The sequence below is a fragment of the Prinia subflava genome, chromosome 3, assembly GCF_021018805.1.
Source record: "Prinia subflava isolate CZ2003 ecotype Zambia chromosome 3, Cam_Psub_1.2, whole genome shotgun sequence".
In the NCBI taxonomy this organism is placed as follows: Eukaryota; Metazoa; Chordata; class Aves; order Passeriformes; family Cisticolidae; genus Prinia; species Prinia subflava.
In genome coordinates this window covers 38,574,178-38,598,674 of record NC_086249.1, presented here as the reverse complement: position 1 = coordinate 38,598,674, position 24,497 = coordinate 38,574,178, and the positions used below count along the sequence as shown (strand labels likewise).

The window sequence follows — 24,497 nt, the reverse complement described above, 5'->3', positions numbered from 1 at the left end:
TAGCATTTGTGGAACTATTAATAAAACACTCTTAATTTTAAATCAGCATCTGTCCTGCAGCCTGAAAGTAACATTATATATCTAGCATAACAAACAGCTATCTTAAAAAACTTAAACAGCCTGAGTACACAAGAAACAAAAATGAGGAGAGAGTCGGGTCATCTCCGATCAGGTCATCTCCAGGTCTTGGAGGACTTGGACTTGTGAAGGTGGTGAGTACTGTGTGCCAGCTGTATTAATCACATGTGTAAAAACATGCAGACAGACAAGTTTAGAGTTTTGGAATATGACTTAGGTCTAAAATTATTTTATTCTAGCAAAAGTCACAGCATATGAGAAGAAAAGCATGTTAAATTATGTACTCTCCTGTTGCCTATGTATATAGATTCAAACAAATTACTTCAGGGAAGTAATACTAATTCCTTTTTGCTTTAAAGGTAGGAATCATAGCTACTTGGGAAGCTGACAATGATATACCTCTGTGGTTGTCCATACATAGTGTTTTGTAAACCATAATTAAGATGCAAGCTAGAACACATGTTGCCCCAGATTCACAGAAGCCAACCTTACTCACTGCTTTGACACAGAGCAGATGGCTTGTTATAATGTAGTTGTTGATGCAGTAAGAACTGAGAGCCGTGACTGGTGTTGCTTATAATCACTACTGATTAAAAGACTATATTGCCTTCAAGAAGGCATCACTTGTCTCCTCGTGGTAAGGATTTAGTGAGATCCTAGACCAAGAGGATATTTATGCTTAGAAGGTATCTGAATGTCAATTGGGTCTTAAATTTGTGCTATTTGTATGAAGATGGATTTTTCTGAAGAGGTGGAACGAAGCATTTTTATGTAATTTGGTGCTTTTCGTTTGGACTCTGGGCATATAAGACAAAAGAAGATAGAAAAGCTTTTCTTCTAAATAATTTTTTTCCGTCTTCACTAAAATCTGATTTTCTTTGAGGAAAACTCTTGTGTGGGTGAAAAAGATTAAGGTACCTTGTCTGGCAGACAGTTTGCTTTGGAAGGACTTGCCTAGTGTGATGGCAGTTACTTCACAAAGCCATGGGGTAGTCATAAATGGATACTGCATCAGGAACTACATCATCCAAGGAAGTTGAGTGGTAAGTTAACAGCTGCTAAATTGTATGCTTCTGACTCTAGAGAAGTCTTACCAATTCTGGAAAAGGAGGAGACCAAAATGAAAGGGCAGCATTAACTCTTTTAGTCATTAATAGGCAGTCTGGATGTGCTAGTGCTCTCCATGATGGAAACAGGATAAGAATTACTCTTAGACTGAGAGCTGGTTGGAACAACACAACACTGGCTTCAGAAAGGAAAGTGGATAAGCTGTGCCTTTTAGAGTTCAACAGTGAATGCAGAGCGCAGTAAATACTGGATTGGGCTTTATTTGTGATGTCATTCCATTAACTTCAGCCAGTTGACCTCAGCAAACTTAGCTTGGGGATGCATTAGTACCATAATGTTTAAAGAGAAGAAAAACATGTAAGCTTTCTATAAATGTGACTTAAATTTTTTTGAACATTTAGGGTAGCTCATTGAGGAAGGAAAAAAAAGGAAAGAAAGTGTGTTCAGGCAAAGGTCAAAGTCAAGCTGTTTGCTCTTGAAGAGTTGTATTCTGAATAAATTGGCATCAGCATCAAAATCCTTGATTTTTTTCACGTAATTCAGTATTTTCTCTGGGCTATTTTAGGAGGAAAACAATTAGAAAAGGTTGTGTTCTCATTCATATCTGAGTTGCTTGGTTTTGCTAGAATAAATGAGCTCTCTGGTCACTGAAACATCCATTTTGATTAACATATGAACTATATTTTGCATCAGAGACAAAAATATATAATCTCTGTGTCTTGCCTTTAATTATCACAGCTCAGTGATTTATAGTGCTTTGGAATGGCAAAACCTTGGCTGACTGCCATGATACACAGGAAGCCCAGAGAAGCTTGGAATTGGTAGCTATTAATAAAAATTAAATTTTATGATATGCCCATCCAAGTGATCTGAAATACATCTCTAAGTCAAGGTGCAATTCTTTGCCTCTTTCATGTTTTAAAAGATTTTAAAGATTTTTTTTCTATCTTGTTTTTGACAACACTCTTAAGGCCAGAAAAATTTTGTACTTGGGTGCTGACCAACTTAAAGGACCTGTCAGCAGAGTCCCAGTATGACTCTGAAGTGAGAAGCTGCAAATCTGACCTCCTTTTGCTGGTATTTCCATTGGGATGTAGGTCCTGAAAAATCCTAGGGAAGTTTTTTTTTTTATTCATGCAACATACTTATTAATAGTTCAGAGTTGATATGAGGGAACTTCCATAGAACTGTGTCACTCTTTGTCTTTATTGAGTAACTTCTTTTTCCTAAGACTTTTTCAAGCTGTGTTTAGGTTAAACGGCAGAGTATTTATTTTAACTGTAATCTGCTTCATCACAGTGTGGTGTTTTCTGTACTGCACAGTAAACTGCATTAAATAACATGTAATGCAACAGTTATTGCAAGAGGAAAGCGAAGATAAAATTGGATTCAGAAGGTTAGGTTGTTTCCTAGCTTTTATATTTTTTCTGCTCCAAATCAGGATATTTTTGTACTTGGTTGTCGTTGTCCCTTTTTGGGGGCCTGAAGAGTAGCACATTTCAAATGTGTTGGAAAAGCTTTGCGTTGGAGATCAGTTTCTTTCTGAGGAAAAGAATAATCTCATGCTGTAATCTTCATGCATAAGATCTCATGAATCTTTATGCTCTCATATGTAAGGAGTAGACCATTCATTTCCAGGGCAGCAGAGATTTTGTGGGTTTGTATGTTTCTTTTATGGTTTTTTTTTTTTTTTTTTTTTTTTTTTTTCTTTTTTTTCTTTTTAAAGAAATGCTTTTTTTCCCCTTATTTAAAGATTTCCCAAGAGATTTTCTGAATTGGCTAGTTACTTGTGTCTTTTTATATATATGTTCATGTACCTGAATAGACACACTGAAGTAATCCTTAGCTGGTGTTCCCGCCTCACATGGTAGAAAGTGGAGACAAAGGGAGGAGCAGTTGGACATCTGCAATAAAGTCTAGTTCAGGAATGCAGAGAGCCCAGTGCATCTTTATTACATTTAGGTAACTTAGTATGATAAATCGTGTTTTAAAACTTCATTTAAAAATAAACAAAAACCATTAAAAAACTCCCAAACTTTTCTTCTGAAAATTAGGGTGTGGAACTAGATGGTATCCACGAATATGTACTGTTTGTAATTATAATTATTTTGATTGGTCCAGTAAATAGCAGCTCCCTTGAAATACATGTTTTAAATATATTTTTAATGTTTTCTTTGTGTTCACTTTTTTTTTTCCCCCAAAGAGCTTCAGTTTTGGTCAAATTGAAGCTGATGTTTATTTTCATTCAGGCTATAACTGGAAGACTACTTTGAGTTTTGTCTATGGTCTGACCTGTATGGGTTATGAAATTGTAATACCTTTCAATCTAGGTAATCCTCTAAATACATGGTTAAATCAAATTGCGTCCTACAAAGTTGGTTAAAGGTATGAAAAAATAATTGATTGGGCATTATGAATGGATAGAGAGTATCTATCTGCCACTTGCACTTGGTGAAAGTAGCTATGTATGGAACTGGTTCCATGGAATTGTATTTTCTACTTTGTTAGCAGCACCAGTAGTGTTCACTTTCAAATTGTAGCTGTTAGGAATTGTACAACATCAATGTTCACAAATTTGGTGGTCTTGCATCAGTCTTTTAAAAGATGCCATTGAACTGTCCCAAATAATATTTTAAAATAATGCATTAATATTCTCTCAACAGAACACATTAGAACAATTATTGAGTTACATCAGAATGAAATCCAAATTTAAGTGACTTCGATCATATTTGTGGGGTGGACTTCTAAGCTTTAAATATCAGCTTAATAGGAGAGGATGAAAACAAGGTGTTTTAATTGAGTACCAGCTCTTGAGAAGAGATGGCTGAATGGTTTCACAGATGGTACATGCTGATTTCACTTTTAAATTCTGGAGTCAAACGTTGGGATGTGTGTCATTAAAAGATATTTTTAGGGAGACAGAGATTGAAAATATAGAAAGAGACACCTTCTCGTTCTCTCTCTCTCTCTCTCTCTCTCTCTCTCTCCTACTCACACTCTTTCCCACTTCAGAAAGAAACCTTGAAATGCTCTTCTCTGCTATTATTATATGTTAGCTCTGAAGAAGGCATACAAATGCTTGTGTTGGAGCTTCAGCACTAACTGCATGCGCTGCAGGCCAAGGACCCCAGGATATGTCACAGCAGGATGTCCTGGTTCCTGTTTTATGGGTCTCTCCTGAGAACAGGAGCTGTAATCCACTGTAGTTACCAAACCACCTCACTGTGGCTGTGCTGACTGGAGCTAACTGGTTCAGCCTGCAAGCATGAACTTCCCTTGTGGGCATTGGCATTTCATGCAATTTTTACTGCTGTTTCCACTCTTGTGTTTGGAGTTGACTGGCTCAATGTGGTATACCAGTTGCTAAAATGGTCTCTACCAAAATTTCATGTTAATCTAAGTATATCAATTTTTCTGTTTCATGTTTTAGTCACTTTATTCCTCAGTGAAAGTACACTTATTCCAATACTGAGTTGAAAGGATAAACTTTGAAAATAGCAAACTTGAATGCCACATGGCTTACTTTCTGCATTTTTACTACCTATTTATATTAAGTTTCCTGGTCTCCTGGCATGTGTTAAAGACAAGTTAAAGGTCTTCTGTGTCTTATAATTTGCACATTAAGATCACGATGGACTAAGACAATTATAACATGTGCAGGGTGAAACTGCCCTGACTATGGCAAATGAGTAATCAGAGTAGGTCTTTGAATCTTCTGTGTCAGAGTGAATTCTCCTGGGGGGCAGCAGGAGACAGTTTATGACTTAAGTTTGTATTGGGATACAGTAGCCAAAATTCCACTTGAGCTGAGAAGACCAGATATTTGATCACTTGCCTTGTTTCAGGTAAAGTAGTGCCTCAGTCTTCTGTACTGCTGAGAGATAAATCATTCTGTGGTAGAGTCTTACTTCATTAAATCATGACAATATCTTTTGCTAATAGAACCAGTATGTTGGAAGAAAAAGTTATTCTTCTAGTTTTAATGTCTTGTTAAAATTGATTTTCAGTGAAAATTCTTAGTTCTTAATTAGGTCCAGTAGACATGTTACTGTGTTGTGTTTACTTCATCCCTCTCCACAAAACCAACCCAGAATTGTTTCAGGAATGCAAATGGTAAGGATAGTAAAGGAAACAGTATGTAAACTTGACTGAAATCCATTGTATTTTGCTGGTTATTTGTCACAGTGGCTGTGTTAATTTATTTTGAAGGACAATGTTTCCTAGATATTTCTTCTGAAAACATAACCCTGGAACTTATGGGAGGATGTTGCCATTGTTCCTGTGTTATTTTAACTGAAGTGAGGAAATGGATGAAGTGTGACCAAGCACTAAGATTTTAAGTTCAAGAGTGGCATGGTTTCCATAGAAACAGCTAATTCTATCATACTACTGAGTTAAATGCCTATAGGATTTTGTTTTTTCCCCCCCTTTATATAAAATTTATTTATGCTTTTTGTTTTCTCTTTCTTTTCACTTCAAGGTTCTGAAATTTGCTAACTAAATTTTTAGCAGTGCAAAGCTGCCTTAGCCATTCTTTGTTTGAGAAAGCAGTTGCACATAAAACCATATTTGTTTCACTTTGTAGTAATCTAAAGGTGAGTATGTCATTGGAACTGGTATGAAGTTCACCTTAGCCTTGAATAGAGTGATGCAGGGTGCTGTCACATTTACCTGGTGTCATGTTGGGATTGCCCTACTTTCACAAGTGGTGTGGCTTTGAAAGAGTGATGCAGCTGGCAATGAAACTTCAGAGCTTTGTTCAATCATGTGGACAATTTATGTTTCTTCTCATTTTCCACATTAATGTTTTTTTCGTGGTTCAAAGTAAATTTATTATAGGTACTGCAAGGTGCTGTAGAGGTAGAGCAAAGCTAAATAAAGGGGTTCTGAGTGTTGCCAAGTGTAAATTTTAGGTGTTCAGTTGAGGAAGTGTGGTTAAGTTACCTGCATTTCCTATAAAGTATCTGGTGAAAATTGGTGTCTAGAAATGTGATTCATGAGAACTGTAGTTCTATTTATTTTACCAAGCAACTCTTGAAAAGAGTTCAAGGTGAAGGATCTCTTCTCTCTCATTGAGAATGCTTGCAATTTGTTGGGCTACAAATTTGTACTGTTGCTCTCTTACATTCTTAGCTTGGGTACCTCAATCCCTCTACCAGCTAGTTGCTTGGCTGAGAAGGAGCTAATATTATTATTCTAGATGTGTCTCAAATTCCCAGAAAGTTCTGGAAGTCTTCAGAAGGCTGCTTGGGGAAATGATTTAATTCCAGTGACCATGAGCTGATACAGTTAAAATCAAATGGAAGAATAAACAAGCAGGAATATATATAAAGGCTTTGGATTTCAAGGAGGCAGATGCTGATTAAACTAAATTTACTGGGTTAGTAATAAGGAGTGTATCTGAGGAATTTGCATGCTTGATGTTTCTTCAGGTTGAAGAAATTAAGTTATAAAATATCTGTCTGCTAGATGAGTGAAAAGATGTGAAAAGAGACTTTGCGCTTGACAGATGAGTAACCATCTTGAGAAGGATGATGAAAAGGAGCAGTGAAGAAATAATGGAGTAAAATTCATGATTTCTGTTTATCCAAATTAGATCACGACAGATTCATCAGCCAATTTTCTCTGGAAGGAGAGTGTTTTCCACATGAGGAAAATGTAAAAGAGGTGTAATCTGCCTGGACTTCAGTGAGTAGTTGATGTTGCGGAGGAAGGAATCAGTTGGGGAAGGCAGGGTTTGATTGAGTGTGTGACTTAGGTGGAGAAGATGGTAAGGCACACTGTTCAGTATGTAAGTGTCAGGCTGTCGGTTGTACTTAGTGAAATTCCTTAACAATAATTTTGGGACCAGCTGTCTTAGTAATGTTTTCATTTATGCCAATAGGACAGGGAAAATCAGTATGCTGATGAAATTTGTTTATGATGAATAGTATAGAAGATGACTGTGGTGTTGTGTGGAGATGGGATTATCTCAAGGACTGAATTAATAGGAACAGAATTAATTGAATTCAAATAAAAATATCCTGTGCGTTATGAGTGGTTAAAAGCTGTATTTTGAAATACAACCTTGCAAGTTTGTCATAGAAACAACTGGGCTTGAGAAGAGCACTGTGAGATTACTTGTTACAAATGTAGAACAGTTGTGATGTTTGTAATTGAAAATAGAGAGGCTTTGGCAGTCGATTTCAGGAGGTTCTACTATCATTTTATAAATTCCTGAAGTACTGTGTATCTTCCAATTACGCATACTTAAGAAAGTTTAAACAAAACTGAAGCAGATATGGATTAAGGTGGATTGTGGAATTGTTCACTTTGGAAGGGACCTTGAGCAATTTTCTAGCACAGACTCCTGCTGGAAGCAGGGTCATCACTGAATTCAGACCAGATTTCTTTAGGCTTTGTTGGTTGGACCTTGAAAATCTACAAGGCCAGAGCTTCGACAGCATCTCTGATCTGAGTGACCACTGCTTTAGATCCCCAGAGTGAAAACTTTTTACCTGATCACAGTTCAGAGTTTTTTGTTTCCGTTTATGACCATTATGTATTGGTCTTCTGTCGTGGACCTCAGTGAAGAGGTCCTTTGGTAATTTAGGCATGGGAAGGCTGCTAATAGGTCCCCTCCAGGCCTACCAACCCTACCTTTATCTCTAGTGATGTCCTTCAGAATTCTGAAGACAGTGTTCCCAACAAGGACCGGACTTTTAAAGAGGAAAACCTTTGCTTTTTAGTTTTAGCTAAGGGTGTTCTTGTCTGCAGATGTGGAAGAAAGCCATCAAAACCCCAAGGGTGTTTTGGCTAAAGCATGATGTGCATGTGGCATGGTGAGTGTAATGTATTCTAGAATAAATTTAAGCTGGGAATGAGAAGAAAACACTCAGTGAAATAGCTCAAGTTCTACAACAGTCTTCCAGGGCGTGTAAAAACTGAAGTTCCTGGTTCAGGTGGATGCATTCCAGGAGTGACCTGGTGTCCATAACTTGCAGGTCCCTGCTGACTTGGCTAGTGTGATGCTACTGTGATGCTTAGACTGTTATTTCTGCTTGGTTCAGCCTTGTATGTAAATCTGGTGGAATTCAGTTACTAAAGTGAGGCTGGGGGGTTTCTCTCTGGCCTGGAGCCATTAGGAGACCTTAATGTGTCTTTAGAGAACCAACTTACTTCTTACAATAATGAACTTGAACAAGAAAGTGTATTGGATGTTGAGGAAAGAGTTGTTTTGTGTATGTACTTCAATCTTAAAACAGCTAAAGAGAAGCAGTTAGTTTAAACTTGGGGCTGCATATGATATAGTGATATGACACTTTTCCTTCTCTGCATTTTAATTGTAAGTCAGGGAGCAATCTTTAGCTGCTACTGGAGCATAAAACTGATAACCACCTGGCTTGTTTAACTGAATAGATTAGAAGTCACTTAAACATTAAGAAATCAGATTTCCAACCTACACAATGTTTATTGATGTTAAAGTTCCCATTTATTTAACATTAGCTGTGAAATTAGAAGCACTGTGGCACTAAGACCTTTTGTAGGTATGCCTTAAAGAATGAACAGACTTTGCAGATGCTTAGAACAAAGAGAACACAACTTACTCTACGTCAGCATATATGTGACCCAAATTTCTCTTCCAAAAATTGTGATCATAGTTGTTGCTATAATATTTTCATAGATTTAATTTTATTTTGGGGTGGTTTTCTGTTTGGTGGTGTGTTTTCATTGTGTGTGCAGTGCAACTGATAGGGTAGTTACTGGAGCTGTGATTATGAGATTGGGGTGGGAGGGAGAGGGTGAGGCTTGCATGCTTGAGATCACAAACAGAATGTGCTATTACATAACTGTGCAGAGGGGATGTAGTCTGCATATTGTATTTAATCCTTCTTCTGATGCTCTGGCTGCCCTTGGCTGCTTTCAGCAGTAATGTTGCACTTGGTACTACAACGCAGAAGTGTGAGGATACGACCCCTATCACTTTGTCCACCAAAAGGCTGGAACTTCCTTTGGTGTCCTGAAAAAAAGAAAAACCACAATCAGGACAGTTATTGTAACATCCCCAGCTGGAGAGCAAACTTGTCAGGGCCTTGAGAATTGCAAGTCTTTTGTGACCAAGACACTTGACAGGAATAGGTGGAGGGGCTTTAAGAGTACAAAGAATACAGATACAACCTCCTTGGCAGCTTTTAATGTAGGAAATAGGATACAGGATAGCTAAGATTACTAAGAATCCTTTCTTAACTTGAAAAATAAAAATTTGATGCTTTTGTGTCAAAATTCCTCTACCTAACTAAGACTTTTTTTCTGCACTTTGAGTAACTGTGTATACACATATGCTCTTATGTTTTCTATTTCTTCTTTTAGTTCTGAGGTTTCTGGAATTTTACCAGATTTTTTTTTCAGATCCCCTATAGTTTGTTTGCAAGTCTAAGTAGTACAGCAGTTGCAAGTGTTAAATTTACCAGTATTCTTGAGGGAAATGAGATTGGACTTTAAATTTGGAGCCAAGTTTTGGGATTATTTGCTTCAAAGCCTTTGGGGTTGTGTGATACACAACTCAACACTAGGATTCCTTCAAGCCAAGATTAAGAAACATAAGTCTCTCTCTATAGAGAGAGAGACACAAACATGCAAACTAAATGTGTAGGTGGCATGCTTTACTATAAATAAGAAAATACTTGAACCTTTCATTAGAACAGCTATTTCTTTGCACTTGATGTAACATCTGCTTGACTGACTTGAAAATTCGTTTTGGGCTTCTGCTGATATGTGATGATTTTTTTTTAAAGTGAAAACATTTATCCTGTGTTTTATACATACTTTGTAATATAGCCTGTAAAATTCTTATCTTATCTCAATGGGCCTTTTAGATTTCATAGTATAAGAAATGCTCTTCAGCAACAAGAAGCTTACCCATCTCAGGGAGGTAGGGGGAAAGAAGGACCTAGCATTTTTCACTCTTTTTTCCTCCTCTCATGTTGCTTATATCGATTTTATGGTGTATATTAACTGCAGAGGTATGACTTAATCAAATTTTCCAGGAAGCCAAGTTAGTTTTGGTTATTTTTTAGTGATATTCATCTCCTTTCTGTAATCAGTTTAGTGTGTCTGGTGATGTCAAAAGTCAGTAGTGAGAATAAAAAGAAATATTATGGTAGAAGAAGAATAATTTCACTTCTGTGTTAATGAAGTGCCATAATCATACTTTTAAGTGCTGAGCAGGGCTAATCTTTTGGAGGTTTCTTAATCAACTCCTTGTAGGATCCAAACCAGATAGTTCCAAGGGGTGGATGGTTTGGTGTTGTCTACTGCCTAGGAAAATGCTGTGGTCTTCAAAACAGGTAACCCCCACCACTGCTAAACTACACACAGATGAAGCAAGATGAATTTTTAGATAAACGATATAAATTCTGAGTTTGGGAACTGCTTAGACAGAGAGAGCCAGCTAGGGGGGTGTCTTGTGAGCCAGTTAGAGTATAGGAAATGGATATGGGGAATTGGAGTGAGAGGCAAAAGGGCTGCTGGTGAAGAAGCTACGGTAGATGCTGGTGCTGAAAATTTGGAGTTGGTTTGTTCTTTTAAACAGGCAGCCCATTCCAAGCACAAATAACAGTTTGTGATGTGCTCAGAAGTTCCTAAATTTTTGGCAGTATCTTGGTATTGTAAGGAGGTCCATTAGTGCTTAAAAAACAATTAAAATAATGAGGTATAGAGAGAGTGGAATCAAATGCTGTACACCCCACTTTCAAATGCTGGAGCGTGGCAAACTGATGAGAAGAACTTACTTTCTATGTGCACATTTTTATAGTGTCCTCTGAATATGTACCTAGTAACTAATGTGGTGCTGCTTTGCAAACTGTTGGTTAAACAGGAGAAATTAAAAAGTATTAGAGAAACTGTGTGTCTGTGAGCCTCTTATAAAGGACCTTCAGAGAGGGGGGGAGGCAGTTCAGAGAGAGCTTCTTATTAAATTCATGATGAAACAACTGTCAGATCAATTTTGATGTTTCTTGATTCATTTAATGACAAAGGTAAGTGTAAAGATGTCATGCTGCTAGAATTCATGGATGACATGAAGTTTGAAAGGTGCTTGTAATGTAGAGAGGAAGATCAACTTTGGGGGATTTCGTAGGTCCAGTGCCCAGACATGGGAGGAATCTGAAACATCTTTGTGATGCAGAATACTGCTTTACACCTAGCCTCCTTTTTCTCTGAGGGATGGAGTAATAGGAGTGGGATGAAATTTGGAGCCATGTGCTTTAGGGTGATACAGCCAAGATAAAAGCTTGGAAGCTGAATAATTGAAAGGATCAAAGTAGAAAAGGGTGCAACGTAACCAAGCAAACAGCGTGGTGCAGTTAGGAAGAAGGTATATGTGCTCTTGCGACACAGTCACAGAAGATGTTTCCAGTAGACAAAGAAAATTATGGTGGTGCTATATAAGCATGTGGTGAGACATCATGTAGTATGCCTCAGAAATTATCATTTGTTTGAGGAGAACATAGAAAAAATTGTGCAGAGACAGACTCCTAGGATGAAAGGAGGAGTAGGTGTCCCACTAGAGAAAGCCTGAAGAGCTTATCTAGGCTAGTCCAGCTGAAGAAACTGTATATTTGAGTGTTGTCTATACATACACAGGTGGAGACAGTAAAGGGGAGCAAAATACTGAAACTGAAAGACAATATAAGCAAAACAACACCTGAACATAGTCCAACTTTTTGAAGCTGTAGTTCCATCACAGTAGTCAGGTTTTTGGAGTAAACAGGAACAGCAGAACTTGATCTGCTTTTTCTACTAAAGATTGGTGAAATTTAAAAAGAATTCCTTAATCACTGTGGAAATTTCAAAGAAAACAAAACTTTATTGTGTATAGCCAAAGGTATTCTGAATTTTATAAAGAATTGTCTTTGAGTAAACAGCATTCCCTCAGTTTCTCTCTTTTGAGGTTTTTATGATTTTCTGGTATGCAGTGATACTCCTGGAGTGGCTGTGGTGCTTTCTCAGAGACAGCTACCACTTGGCTGCTTTCCTGGGCTAATGGGAGAACTTGCATTTTCCAAAGGGTGTTAGTAGGAGGACAGGGAGGAGAACCTAGCCTCTTATGCTCACTCTTACTGTATTTGATACACTTTGAAATAGAAACAGAATTGCTTTTAGGAGGGGTCATTTCCTTCATTGACCTTGAAGTGTGCTGGATAATAGAGACTGTAATTTGGAAATCTCCATTAGGTGCTTAAAGACAGGTAGGATGAAGCCAAGCCAAAGCATTCAAGAGGCAATAGATGATCTGTCTTAAGAGCTTTTGAAATAAGTAGAGAGTAGGCAGCTGAGGCAGGGATCTTATGTTCAGTGGCTATGGTGCACTGAGATTTTTTCAAGAAGTCTAGAAAACTTGGACATTGGTGTAATTTTTTCACTTGATATTTGATGTGGAAAACACTTTACTTAATTCCAACAAAGAAAGCTTTGTTGCAACTTACCTAAAGTGCGAGCCACAGCTTGAGAGTGTGACTTGGAAAAAAGTATCCAAGCAGTTAGTCTGCTGGAGTCTCACTGAAACTTGATGAAATGTGGGCTTGTAGGTCAAAGTACAACAGCAGCTAGACTCTGCTTGCCATGGGCATTGCTAAGTGCTAGCTACCCAAATGTATTTTGTGACCTTGCTAACAGTTGCTCGAGGAGCCAAAATTTAATCTCTTCTGCATTGTAAATAATGTCATAGTGAGCTCTTTATATGTGTTATTTTAATGCTACATGGAAAAGAAATTCTATTCAGTAATTTGCAAATAGAAGAGAGGAAAATTATGGCTTAAGGTGCCAGTGGTTGTTTATTTGGAGGAAATTAATGAAAGAAGTATTATGGTGTGATGTTATTACTGTGTTGCATGTGGACCTCACTTTGCTTGTGGTGAGGGACAGTTGTGGGACAAAGCTTTGGATTCAGAAGCCTGGCAGAGGGATTCAGGAAGCAGCTTTGTGGCAGCTGGGAGCAAGGAAGGATGCTATCAGACTCCCTGGTGTTTTGTAGGAGAGGCACTGGCTGAGATTGGGAGGGAGCATTTTAGGGCTTTTATTAAGGCTCACAGGCTATTCAGGTGCAGATTTTGATATTTTAATTCTCTCTGTTCAAGTTAATTTTTCAGGTTTATAATTTTCCTCTTCATTCAGGAGCTGTGTTGCTTATGTGTCATTGCTAGAGTATGTTTCTACCTTATTGAAAGCTATTTTTTACTGTCACAGTTGATTCAATCACTAACAGAATCTTCTGGTGTTTATAATCAAAAATACCAGCTGTTAGAATTTAATCTTCCTAGATTATGGGTATGTGAACAACATTTTATTGACCTCTTTGATCCTCTTTTTAACATATGTTAACATGTTAAACTGTTTTCTCAAATAATTTGGATCAGCCTTCCAAAACCAACAACAGTTCTTTGTGACTGTAAAAAATAAATAATTTAGGTCGTCTCTGTAAACTTTTCTAATACTGATGTTTTGGGTTTTTTACCAGATAAATTTGCGCCTCATCTTGGTAAGCGGGAAAACAAAAGAGTTCCTGTTTTCACCAAATGACTCTGCTGCAGATATTGCAAAACATGTGTATGACAACTGGCCAATGGGTGAGTAGCAGAGTGGCTTTGGCTTTTTAACTGGTGAGCAAGGACCTTCCCAGTATATTCAGAATAAAATGTCAGTAAAACTGATCTCTTGCTCAACACTCAAATTAAGTATGTTTATTCACCATCTGGACAAAGATTTATATAGAAATACAGATGTCCTGCCTTCTTTTTCACAGTTCCTTCAACTGGGCAGATTTTTTAATGTCAAGATTGTTTCCTACTTTATTTCTAAAATTTGCTTCCCCAGATTGAAGTACTTCTTTTCCCCCTATCTTTAAACACTTTTCCTTATCAATTGTATTAAAGGATCTAGTAAGTGTGAGGAAATATTGGAGGTATAAAACCTTTTACGTGAAGACAGCTAAAATAAAACATGGGAAGTCACAGGATTGCATTCATGAAATTGAGTCTGACTACTTTTTCCTTACTGCCTTATCTTTGAAAGGATCTGTAAAACTGGTGTTTTTTAAGGGGAAAGATACATAAAAGCCAATTTTAAGAGACATTAGAAGACTTGATGTAATTTGTGTAAATGTACTTGGTGTCATACAGGAATACTGGCTTTGGAAAATAGACTTAAGAACTTGAGATGTGTATTCACATATGTGAATAGTTCCCCAAAACAAAGTGCTTCTGTTCTCCCCGACTATGATTTCATGGGAAAATAGCCAAAACACAGACATAGCATTACATACGATGAAAGAAAATGCTTCTTTTGGTACAGACTTCACTTGAGTTACTGTTTTGATGTTAAAAAGACTACTATTTAGACAAACTAAAACATTGCACTATCTGTTTCTGTGGTGTCTTTGTCAAAGACATATGGTGAATGATAGTTTATGCCAAAAAGTTAATGGTGATAATCGGTATTTTAGGCCTTAAACTGGTCCTTGAGGTCAGGAAAAAAGTTCCGTTTGTCATTTCATTTGCTGGGATGCAGTATTATGTATTTTGTAAAATATGTAAGGAAGGAGGAGGTTTTACGTCCTCTGAAGTATTAGATACAGATGTAAACACTTTAAAAAATAGGTTAACATAGCATCTGTGCTGTACATATTTTAACATGTGCCTATAACATAGTCGTCATAACCAAATGTTCTTTGTATTTATGTACATTTATCTGAATTGGTAGAGGCGAAGCTGAACTTTTTTCCCCGTACTCAAGTTTGTGTCTGTGAACATGTGATGTCATGTTCACAGTCTTGTGAAGGGCTTGAAAGTTGCAGATTCTGAGTTTAGAGTTAGTAGAGAAGAAACCCAGACTTTAAAGTCTCTTCTTTAAAAAAAAAGTTGAACCAGACATGGAAACCTCAGTCCAAATACCTGCTGTCCTGAGGGAGTGCTCTAAATTTTGATGAATATTTAATTGCCTTTGCAAAGAAGAATAGTCTCAATTTAAAAGGAAAAATATCTCACTTCAGACTAGCATATAGATTTTCAGAAACATTAGCCCCTTAGCTGGTTTCAGACTGAGAGTGCTCCTCTTTGCCACAGGACTGAGAAATCATGATGAGGACTAAAGTTGCCTTGAAACAGAGATATTACAGTTGTTTTTACCATCATTTTGACTTGTCATGATCTTGTGGGGGGAAAAGGGAATGAAATAACCTCCGTCACATGCTGCCAGGATTAAGGCAAACCTTGCCCCGCCTCTTTTGGCAGTACAGTTGTTAATTAAGGATCTCTCAACTTGCAGTAGAAAATGCCAAATTTATTTTAATGCATATCATCTAGATAGGTTACCTCTTCTCTTCTTCTCCTCCCCATTTTGTTCTAAATAATATTAACCTCTTTCTTGTACAGCAATTATCTGAAGTTTAAAAAAAAAAAAAAAGGTAGGTTCAATGAGTCCTTGGCTCATTTAGTCATCAGTGGAAATTAAAATTTGAATTCATGTCAGAAAAAAATGTTTCAGATTTCCAGCCAAGAAGCAGAAATTAAAAGGATGGGTAACTTGGCATCTTAATAGTGAGAAAATACCTGTGCCAAAATCTAGTCTGTCTTCTTTTGGTTGTGGTTTTACATCATTATGGCACTGTCAACTGGCTGAATTTCTCCTCTTTACTTCCACAGTATAGTGGAGTTCAGACTGTATGGAGTAAAAAAACCCAAAACTGTTATGGTAGCAGTGTGATAATTCAGATCCTTAATGTAGCCCACTTCACAGCACAACAGAACAGGCATGTGCTTGAATTGCAAGACAATTTAATCTGACCCTAAGTGGAAATACTTGAAATTCAAATAGCTTTGGTTGCCTAATTTGATCTAATCTTATAACCCAGACATGTGGGAGCACCTGGGAGTGTTGCAGGTTCTGCTGTTGGTACTAGCCTTGGTCCTGCCGTGGTCTGGGGCTGAGATGGCTCCTGCTGCCCAGTCTCTGCCTGCTTGCTTTTTGCACCAGATGCCTCTCTGTGCACTCTGCAGCTGTGGCTTTTGTTTGAAATGCTTCCCCTTCTACCCTTTTCAGTTCTTCTCCTTTTGTGGTGCCAGTTGGTATTGCCTGTATGTTAATTGTATGTTCCCAATGAACAGGTTGGTTTCTGTGGCTTGTCCTGATCCCTTGTTGAATATTCATTTTGCTATATAAACACTAAAAAAACTGAAAGAGAGAACACTTGTAAACAACTGTTGCCAGATATCTGGTCATCTAAGAAACAGAAGACACTGTATTCCCAGAGAGACCACTTAAATTCAGCATTTCAAGGCTTTATGATACTTGTTCTGAAAGCAAAGTGCATATTTTTTTGTTCTTCACACTGTGGCAGGGAATGGAAAAAGAGTAGGAAAAGACCATTTAAGCTTATCATTTATTCATGATGGCTTAAGCATTATAGGAAAACACATGCTTGCTTTTTTTTGAGCCACTGCGTGCCACATTAAAGCATTCGCGGATGGGCCTTTGAGAAGCTCCTTAAAATGTATTGGTGGGTGTCTGCTCTGAGAGAGCCTCTGTTCTGGCTCTGTGGTGGCAGTCAGGGGCTGCTCAGGTCACTGCCCCCTCCAGACATGGAACTGGTTGGATCTGGCCGTCATCGAACGGCGCTGAGCTGCCTCCGGAGCTTTTTTTCAGTGCTGTGATCTCAGAGTCCTGTTTCAAGTGACCCATCACATGCACACTCGCTCTGTGTGTGGCAGCTTCCCGTGGCTGGAGAGCAGCTCCAGCCAGTCAATTAGCTGGTGACCAGCAGTATGGCTGGGGAAACATCAGAATGGCCTGGATATCAAGAATCAGGAAGCGATTTGCATGTATGAAATATTTTAGGATTTGTGTATGTGCTAAATATGTCCTGCCGTCTGTGACATCAATAATATTTATACTTGCAGACATAAAATTGCCTGTTTCAATGCCCAGTGTCAAATAATAAATTCAAGAATAGACTTCGGGAGTGCTGGCCTTGAATTATCTTCCTGTACCTTCGGCCTGTGTTCTCTCTTTAGTGTTTTATGCAAAAGAGTCCTGTTCCTGATTTTCTTCCTGGGTAAAAGTGAGATAAATAACAAAAGATGTTTTGATTACAATGTAATTGTGGAAATTGTCTCTCTCTTCAGATTGGGAGGAAGAACAAGTCAGCAGTCCAAATATCTTGCGACTTATTTATCAAGGGAGGTTTCTTCATGGCAATGTGACATTAGGAGGTATGGAAATAATTTTCATTATACATGCTACAGTTAGGCAAATGGGATATTTAGTTACAGTTCTGTGAATACTACTTCACTGTTCAAGATCACAGGATGGCCTGCTTTAAACTGTTATTCTTGTGCACAGAGTGACATTGTACTTTATTGCATATTTTTCCATCTTGTTACCACGAGTTGTTAACTTTGCGAGGTGCCACCTGCTAAGTCAAGTCTTCTCTCACAAAGAAACTGTAATGCTGCTTTTATGTGTTGTCTTTCTAAATGGAATATTTTGTTCCTCCTCTCTTACACTGCATTAACAGGACAAGCTACTTAATAAATATCTGAAGTATTTTAAAATGCTTGATAAACTTTATGATAATTGGTCAAACAATACTTTAAATCTTAGTGCAACGCAGGAAGACACCCTATGAATGAGAATGAGAAGGAAGCATTCTTGCTGTCCAGTGCTCTCCCAGGGATACAATTGCATAGTTATGCGAAAACAACAGTAAATGGCTTCACTTCGTTTGCTAAGGAAATGCAATTCAACTGTGCCCCCTCGTGGCAACCATTTCACCACGATTACGCATTTTGGTGGGAACCCTCGATAGAGGTGTGACAAAAATTTGTTAAGTCATCTCTCCTTTTGTAGATAGCATTTGCCAGTGGAAATATCAGCAGTATCAATGACTAAACAATACAAGTCTCTCCAGTCTGTACCAGTTTAAAAACAAATTAATGCTCCTACTTTGTATGTTCAAATTATTTATGGTTTGGTAGCTGAATGCAGTACAGAAAGGCGAATATAGTATAATATAATACAACATCACAAATTAATTGTTTTGGAATTTACAAGGAATCTGAAAATAATATTTCTTTTTGAGGTTAAGAGGAATCTGAAAATAATATTTCTGGACTGCTTATGGGGATGTTCCATGAAGAATTGACTGGGATGATACAGCTATTGATTCACTTTCTACCATTCCCAGTGTTGCCTAGTGATGTACTTATAGATTTACTCTCCACATATATAAATTTTTAATGCTTCTATATATATGAACAAGATCATTGTCAGCTCAGCTGGAAGAACACTGAAAATTTTATTTACTCTTTAATTTGTATTTTTACCAGGTGAGAGTGAGTGCAGCTAGTAGCAGTTGGAGTAGAGTTGCAAGACAAATGTTAAGTCTTGGATCATCTCTGCAATTAAAGATGCTAGTCTGACCCTACATTTCCAGGCAAGGATAGCTAACTGGGATTTACTTCCATTCATCTGAGTGTTGCTCTTTGCCACCAGCATTTTTTCCCTTTAGTGACATTTGTCTAAATCTGAAAAAATGTTAAATATTTGTTTAATATATTTAATATACTATTTAATGAGTTAAGCTGAAAAATAATAGCTGCATGCTGTTGACTCTTGCATTAACTTAGGTCTATGAATTTTGAACACTTACTTGGGTTTAGGGCATTTTAGTTCATTGTTAATCATTCATGCGTTGCGATTTAATCATCATGTTTTACCCCAAGGAACTTACATGTATATTAGTCTTTTACAAAAGTATTTTCGTAGCTGTATTGTTTTAGGAAAAAGAATCTCTAAAACATTGGCTTAACTTCAGCTCTAATGAAGTTATCAGGAGTAAGATTACACAGCTGAAAGGGGAACAGGAATTCATGAAATAGCCTGAAAATACTCTTACTTCAGTTTGTGCTGTTCATTAGAGGTAACCTTAAGTGAACTAGTTACCTTTAAAAGGGAGGTGGAGGGTGGAGGTTTCTTGCTAAACACAATATTTATATTATGTTTTTATACTATTATAATACACTTTGATTAAGCTTTTCTAGCTGCAGTTTTCTTTGACTGAGTTATAGCACTTAGTGTTATATTTGCTTTAGGTGATTAGGAAATATTGACTGGAGTTTGGACCTCCTGAAAATGACTTTATTATCCAGTGAAACAGAGGTTTCCAAGGAAACAGTTTGGTGTTTTCTTTTTTTAACTGGAGTCCATTTTTGTTCACTTTTACTTTACATGTCTGTGTGATGGCTTATGAATTTGAGACTCCTATAAACTAAGATGCCTCAAAAAGGAGAAATTGATAGGAAAAATGCTTTTGAGTGAAAAACTTTATTTTCAAGAAATCATCGCTTTTGATACCTCGTCTGAATGGCCTGTCACTACAAGAACAGCAGAGCTGATGGCACTGGAAGCAGTGCAGAACAGACACCTCTGTAAAGCTGCACCACTTTTGCCTGCAGTGCTTGAGCCACACTTTTGTTGTGTCCTGTCTGTGCAGAGGGCTGGGGAGCTGGCTAGCAAGGCAAAAGTCTGTTGTTCAGCTTCCAACAGGAAATTTAATCCTTTAGCTAAATATTTGTTCTGCAGTTTGCATTTCAAGTAATGTTAATTAGGGAAGCAATACATAATCAACAGTTCTCTATTTCTTGGTAGATAATGGTAATCAGCAGCATTTGCTTCCTTATTTACTGGGGAGATCAACCACCATGTGGCATCCACATTCCAAGAGAGGGTGAAAAGTAAATTCTGATGATAGAAAATACAGAACAACAATGGAATTGGGAAAGGAATTAAATACAATGTAGGTTAAAGTGAGAGAAAGGGGTGAGAGCACAAAGAGAAGAGCAAGAAAGGATTACTGAGCATAGGTTAGGCTGCTCAGATGCTGTCATGCTCCAAGCAAGAAGCTGGAAATTTCTAGCAAGAACTTGTGCAAACTATGCAAACTACTAGCTGAAATCAGTTAATATAAATATTAGCATAGTTCTACTTGATTACTGTAAGTAGTTAATCTCCACAACTCACTAATCAAGTCTCATTAATTATGTTGATATTTTGAAAGATGTTTCTAATGTGATTATTTTGTAATTCAAGAGTTTGTCATGAAGACAATCCTTTCCCATGGAGTTTGCAAAGAGCATATGAACAGTCAGTTAGAGTTTTCAGTTGTATCATGGTATCAAGTACCCAAAATACATAATCTTTGTCAGATTTCAAGCTATCAATAACTTCTGGTTGCAGGCACAGGCTTTAAGTAAACTAAGCAACTTTCAGATTTGCCTTTCCATAGAGATGGCTTTTCCCAAAGTACAGCCGCTTCAAAGAATCTTGTGGAGTTCTATGTCACTTTGTGTGCTTACACCTGTGTTTTAATCATAATTTGCATTTTTAAAAATAAATATGTAGGCAACGAACAGGATTTAATAGTGGTGTTGTAGTGAGGCTTTTTATCAGTGAATCTTTATTCTGTGCTGTAGTGATTAAAACAGAAGCATTTTTCGCTTCAGTTGCCTTCAGGTTTATTTGCCATTCCTTATTCGTTTATTCACTTAAAATGCCATTTCACTGTATGTAAAACAAAAGCTGTAACTTGAGTTTGATAGGACAAAGTCTACTCAAATCAGAATTATTTGTGTATTAAGGATTAAATTCTTGCTAAATTTATCCTTTTTTCCTGACTTTTTTTTTCACTATAAGGTGGGAATGCCAGAACTTAGACCATCTTTGCCTTCTATTTCTCAGAAACACAATCAAGGAAGATACTCTTAAGTGTGCAGTATATTTGTATACTTAATTTGGAATGTAAAAATTATCATTTTAGCTTCAGGCGCAAGCAGAATGAATTGTGGAAGGCACCATTTTTAAAAATTTTGTGTTGCTAAAGCTCACAAAGGCAGCATTGTGAGAACTACTTTAAATTTGGTATTTTTCATATGCAGCTGATGTTACAGATTAGTATTAAAAGGCAAGATGCAGACATTTTGTATTTCGAAAAATCTGTGTCATGGATCAGAATATGTTTTAGGAAAATCTGTTTTGCAGTAGAGGCCCAGTGTTTTGAAATCTCACAAATAATGATTTGGTGGCTGCATTAGCAACTTTTTTGCATCCTTGTCATTAAAGAGTGCTTAACACGTGAGTCTTGGCATGAAAGCCCATTTCATTTTTCACTCAAAAGAGGAAGGCTAAGTTTCCTGATAGGAGTATCACGTCTTTGAGAATGCAGCGTTCCAAGTGACTCTTGTCATGCCCTGAGTCTCTGATTTACCAAACTTCAACCAGTAAGCTGTTCAAACCTAACAGTATGAACTTTTGAACAGGTGCTAATCCAATTACAGTTAGTTTCAACTGGGTATTTTGGAGAAAAAAAGGCTGATATAATGTGTTAATAACTCTCCCTTTCACCTTTTGCAGCATTAAAACTTCCTTTTGGCAAAACAACAGTGATGCATTTGGTGGCTAGAGAGACACTGCCAGAACCAAACTCTCAAGGTAGGCTGGGCACTAGAGGAGTTCTTACTTGAGTGTACATGGCAAAGTGGTCAGGTCTCCTACAGGCTTTTTGAGTATTTCACAGCAGAGAAAAGTCAAGTCCTTGTGCTCTTTTGTAAAGAAGGTAATGGAATGCTTTTGTACATGTTTGTAAAAAACTAAGGAATTAACTTTCTGGTTTAGCATTTTTATACAGTGCAGAAACTTACTCAGGCCTTAAAAGCTCTTGTTTTTATTGTGAAAAGCTAGTCCTGATTTATTTTTCAGTTATGTATGCATGTATATAACAATAAATATTTTTTTTTACTGGAAATAATTAAGAACAGACTTGTATTAACCGTACTCTTACACAACACAGTCTCATTGCTTTAGAAACGGAATGTAAGTAAAACTTCCCTCTTCTTTGCAGGTCAAAGGAACCGTGAAAAAACTGGAGAAAGCAATTGCTGTGTAATCCTGTAAACCCTGTTAGCTTTACCTGCTAAGTGTGATGTAATATAGTCTTTGTCTTTCATGCTGCTGGAATAGAAGAGGCCCTACCTTGCTTCAAACACCTTTAGGAAGAGCCTGTCTGTAAATCCATGGAACTGAAATAATACATGAACACTGTCTCATTAGTCTTTTTTTTTAAAAAAGAAAAAAGTGAAAGATCTATGAACACTTTAATTGTTTTATTTTTTTTCAATTACTCCTTTTTGTTTGTTGAATAATCTTACAGTACATCACTTTTTGAAAGAATTCAATCTCCAGAAAGGTTTGTGTTCTTTTCCATAGCAGGAATCTTTTTGCTACCACAAAAATCTGCATTAACCGGATCTAACCAGTCAAGCTTTCTAGATGCAATTTGCACTAAATATGGTTGACAGTATATTTCTCATCAACAATCTCTAACAATATTTGAGACATCTAGTAATCCACAATGTATAATGCAACACTGGAAAATAGTATATTAATAATTAAATCTCACTTATGGCCAAATCAAAGGAAAACCTGTTAAGTCAATTCTACCTAAGTCAACCTCAGTGGCCAAACTGGCACAGAATACTAACTAAACCAAGTCTAACTATATATATTTTCACTGCAACAAAGAAAAAATACTATGTGCCTGTAATTTAAAAGCACTCTGTAGAGGGCTGATGAAACTGATTTTTTTGTTACTGTGTGCACTCCAATCGTGTGTTAGTTGAGTGCTTATTCAGACAGCACAAACAAGTGCAGAGAGTGCATTTTCTAGCCTTAATATGGGAGGGGTAGTTTCCTGTAGTTCATAGGCTTTTATTATTGTGCATAAACGTTAGAAAACATCATTTACTAATCAATTTTATGTATTTGAATATTGGCAATTGGTGTTTTTCAGTCATTTTTCTCATCTGTACCTTAGACTCCAGTGTCATGCTTACTCATTAGAGATTTCAAAAGAATTATTAAAATTTAAAAAGCAAAAAGAAAAACCTCTGCCATAGTACTAGTTTTGTTTCTTTACGTAATCCGCATTTGGTATTAGTGCTTGCAATGGTATTAAAATCAGAAGCTGATTTTGAAGGCATACATAATTGAAAAGGATGCCATTCTTTTATTTCATATCAATAATTTAAATGTTGATATGCTAAAGAAATTTGCACAGCACTAAAGCATGAGCTAGTTTCATCTAAACCTGTAAAAAATAAAAATTAAAAAATATAAAAGATTTTATATTTTTTCACTGGGGAGAAATTCTTCCTGGGTGAAATTACAAATATGTGTAGAATATATTTAATAAAAATCTTATAAAATACATAACTATAGAAGTTAAATATAGATTGGCGTGTAGTATAATAGAACAATATTCCATATAAATAGCTTTAGCCTTTAAAAAACTGAGTCACAGGTTGACATTGTGTTCTGTACTTAAGTGTCCACAACTCTTACAGATGTTCTGTGTAATCGTTTTTCCGAATGATTGGCATCATTCAAATGTAAACAGGTTATTTTATTCATTGTTACTGCTTTGATGAAATGCTTTATATGCAGTAGATTTACAAAAATATTGTTCATACTGATCAGAATTAAATTTGTATAGAGCAGAGTTTTAAAACAAATTGTAAATAGCACTAAACATTTTCTTTCTGCAACCTGTACTGATAGACACTTCTGTAAACTAAATAAAAGAATATTGTAGTGCATTTCAGTGGTGTTTCAAGGGTTGTAATTGGGTCTGAACTGCTTTTAATAGTTCTTCTTAATCTGGAAATTAAGTAAGGACTCCATTTTACTTATTTTATAAAAAGGAGGGGCACAAAGCCTGCTGAAAAATGCTAATAGGATTTATCACTTCAATATTTGTTTTCCTTTCACTTCTTAAGTGGCCTGGAAGTCTTTTCTGTTGAAGAGGAATGTGAGCATGAGCAGTTGCAAATGTGCAGTTGTGTCACACTCTTGTGTGCCTCACAGGAGCCATGTGCTTGTACTGTGAGTTTTTGCAGTCTTCATGTACTGATAGCAAAGAGCATGCACATACGCCTTGAGGTGCTGGGAACTGAGATGACTCCATTATTACCAAAATGAATCTTGGGAGGGGGCATTTCCCTCTACTCTGCAGCATGGTTGCTAAATAAGAAACTGTAGGGACACAAACCTTTTTCTTAAAAAAGACAAAAGTGTGGTAGACTTCCCTTTTCCTAAATGCTCACCACCCAAGTAACAGACTTAGATGGGAAATGGCTGTGACAGCACAAGAAAAAGAAATGGTCTGAGACAGGACATGCTCAGTTAGTTAAACAAGTCTTTCAAATGCTTTGATTTTGAAAAAAGAATGCATGAGATGTAATCCTGCTTTGAAAAAGTAGCCAGGC

At 36.9% G+C, this 24,497-nt stretch overlaps 1 protein-coding gene across 1 annotated transcript in view; it reads left to right on the top strand.

Annotated features, from left to right (window-relative positions):
- UBL3 (ubiquitin like 3) overlaps positions 1–23,828 on the top strand; it is a 55,740-nt gene extending 31,912 nt beyond the window's left edge. The window contains exons 2-5 of the mRNA XM_063394741.1: positions 13,643–13,751; positions 17,304–17,390; positions 21,589–21,666; positions 22,076–23,828. Of these exons, the coding sequence (XP_063250811.1) occupies positions 13,643–13,751; positions 17,304–17,390; positions 21,589–21,666; positions 22,076–22,128 (327 nt within the window). The 3' untranslated portion in view covers positions 22,129–23,828. The remainder of the gene's footprint in view (positions 1–13,642; positions 13,752–17,303; positions 17,391–21,588; positions 21,667–22,075) is intronic.
- The last annotated feature ends 669 nt before the right edge of the window (positions 23,829–24,497 follow it).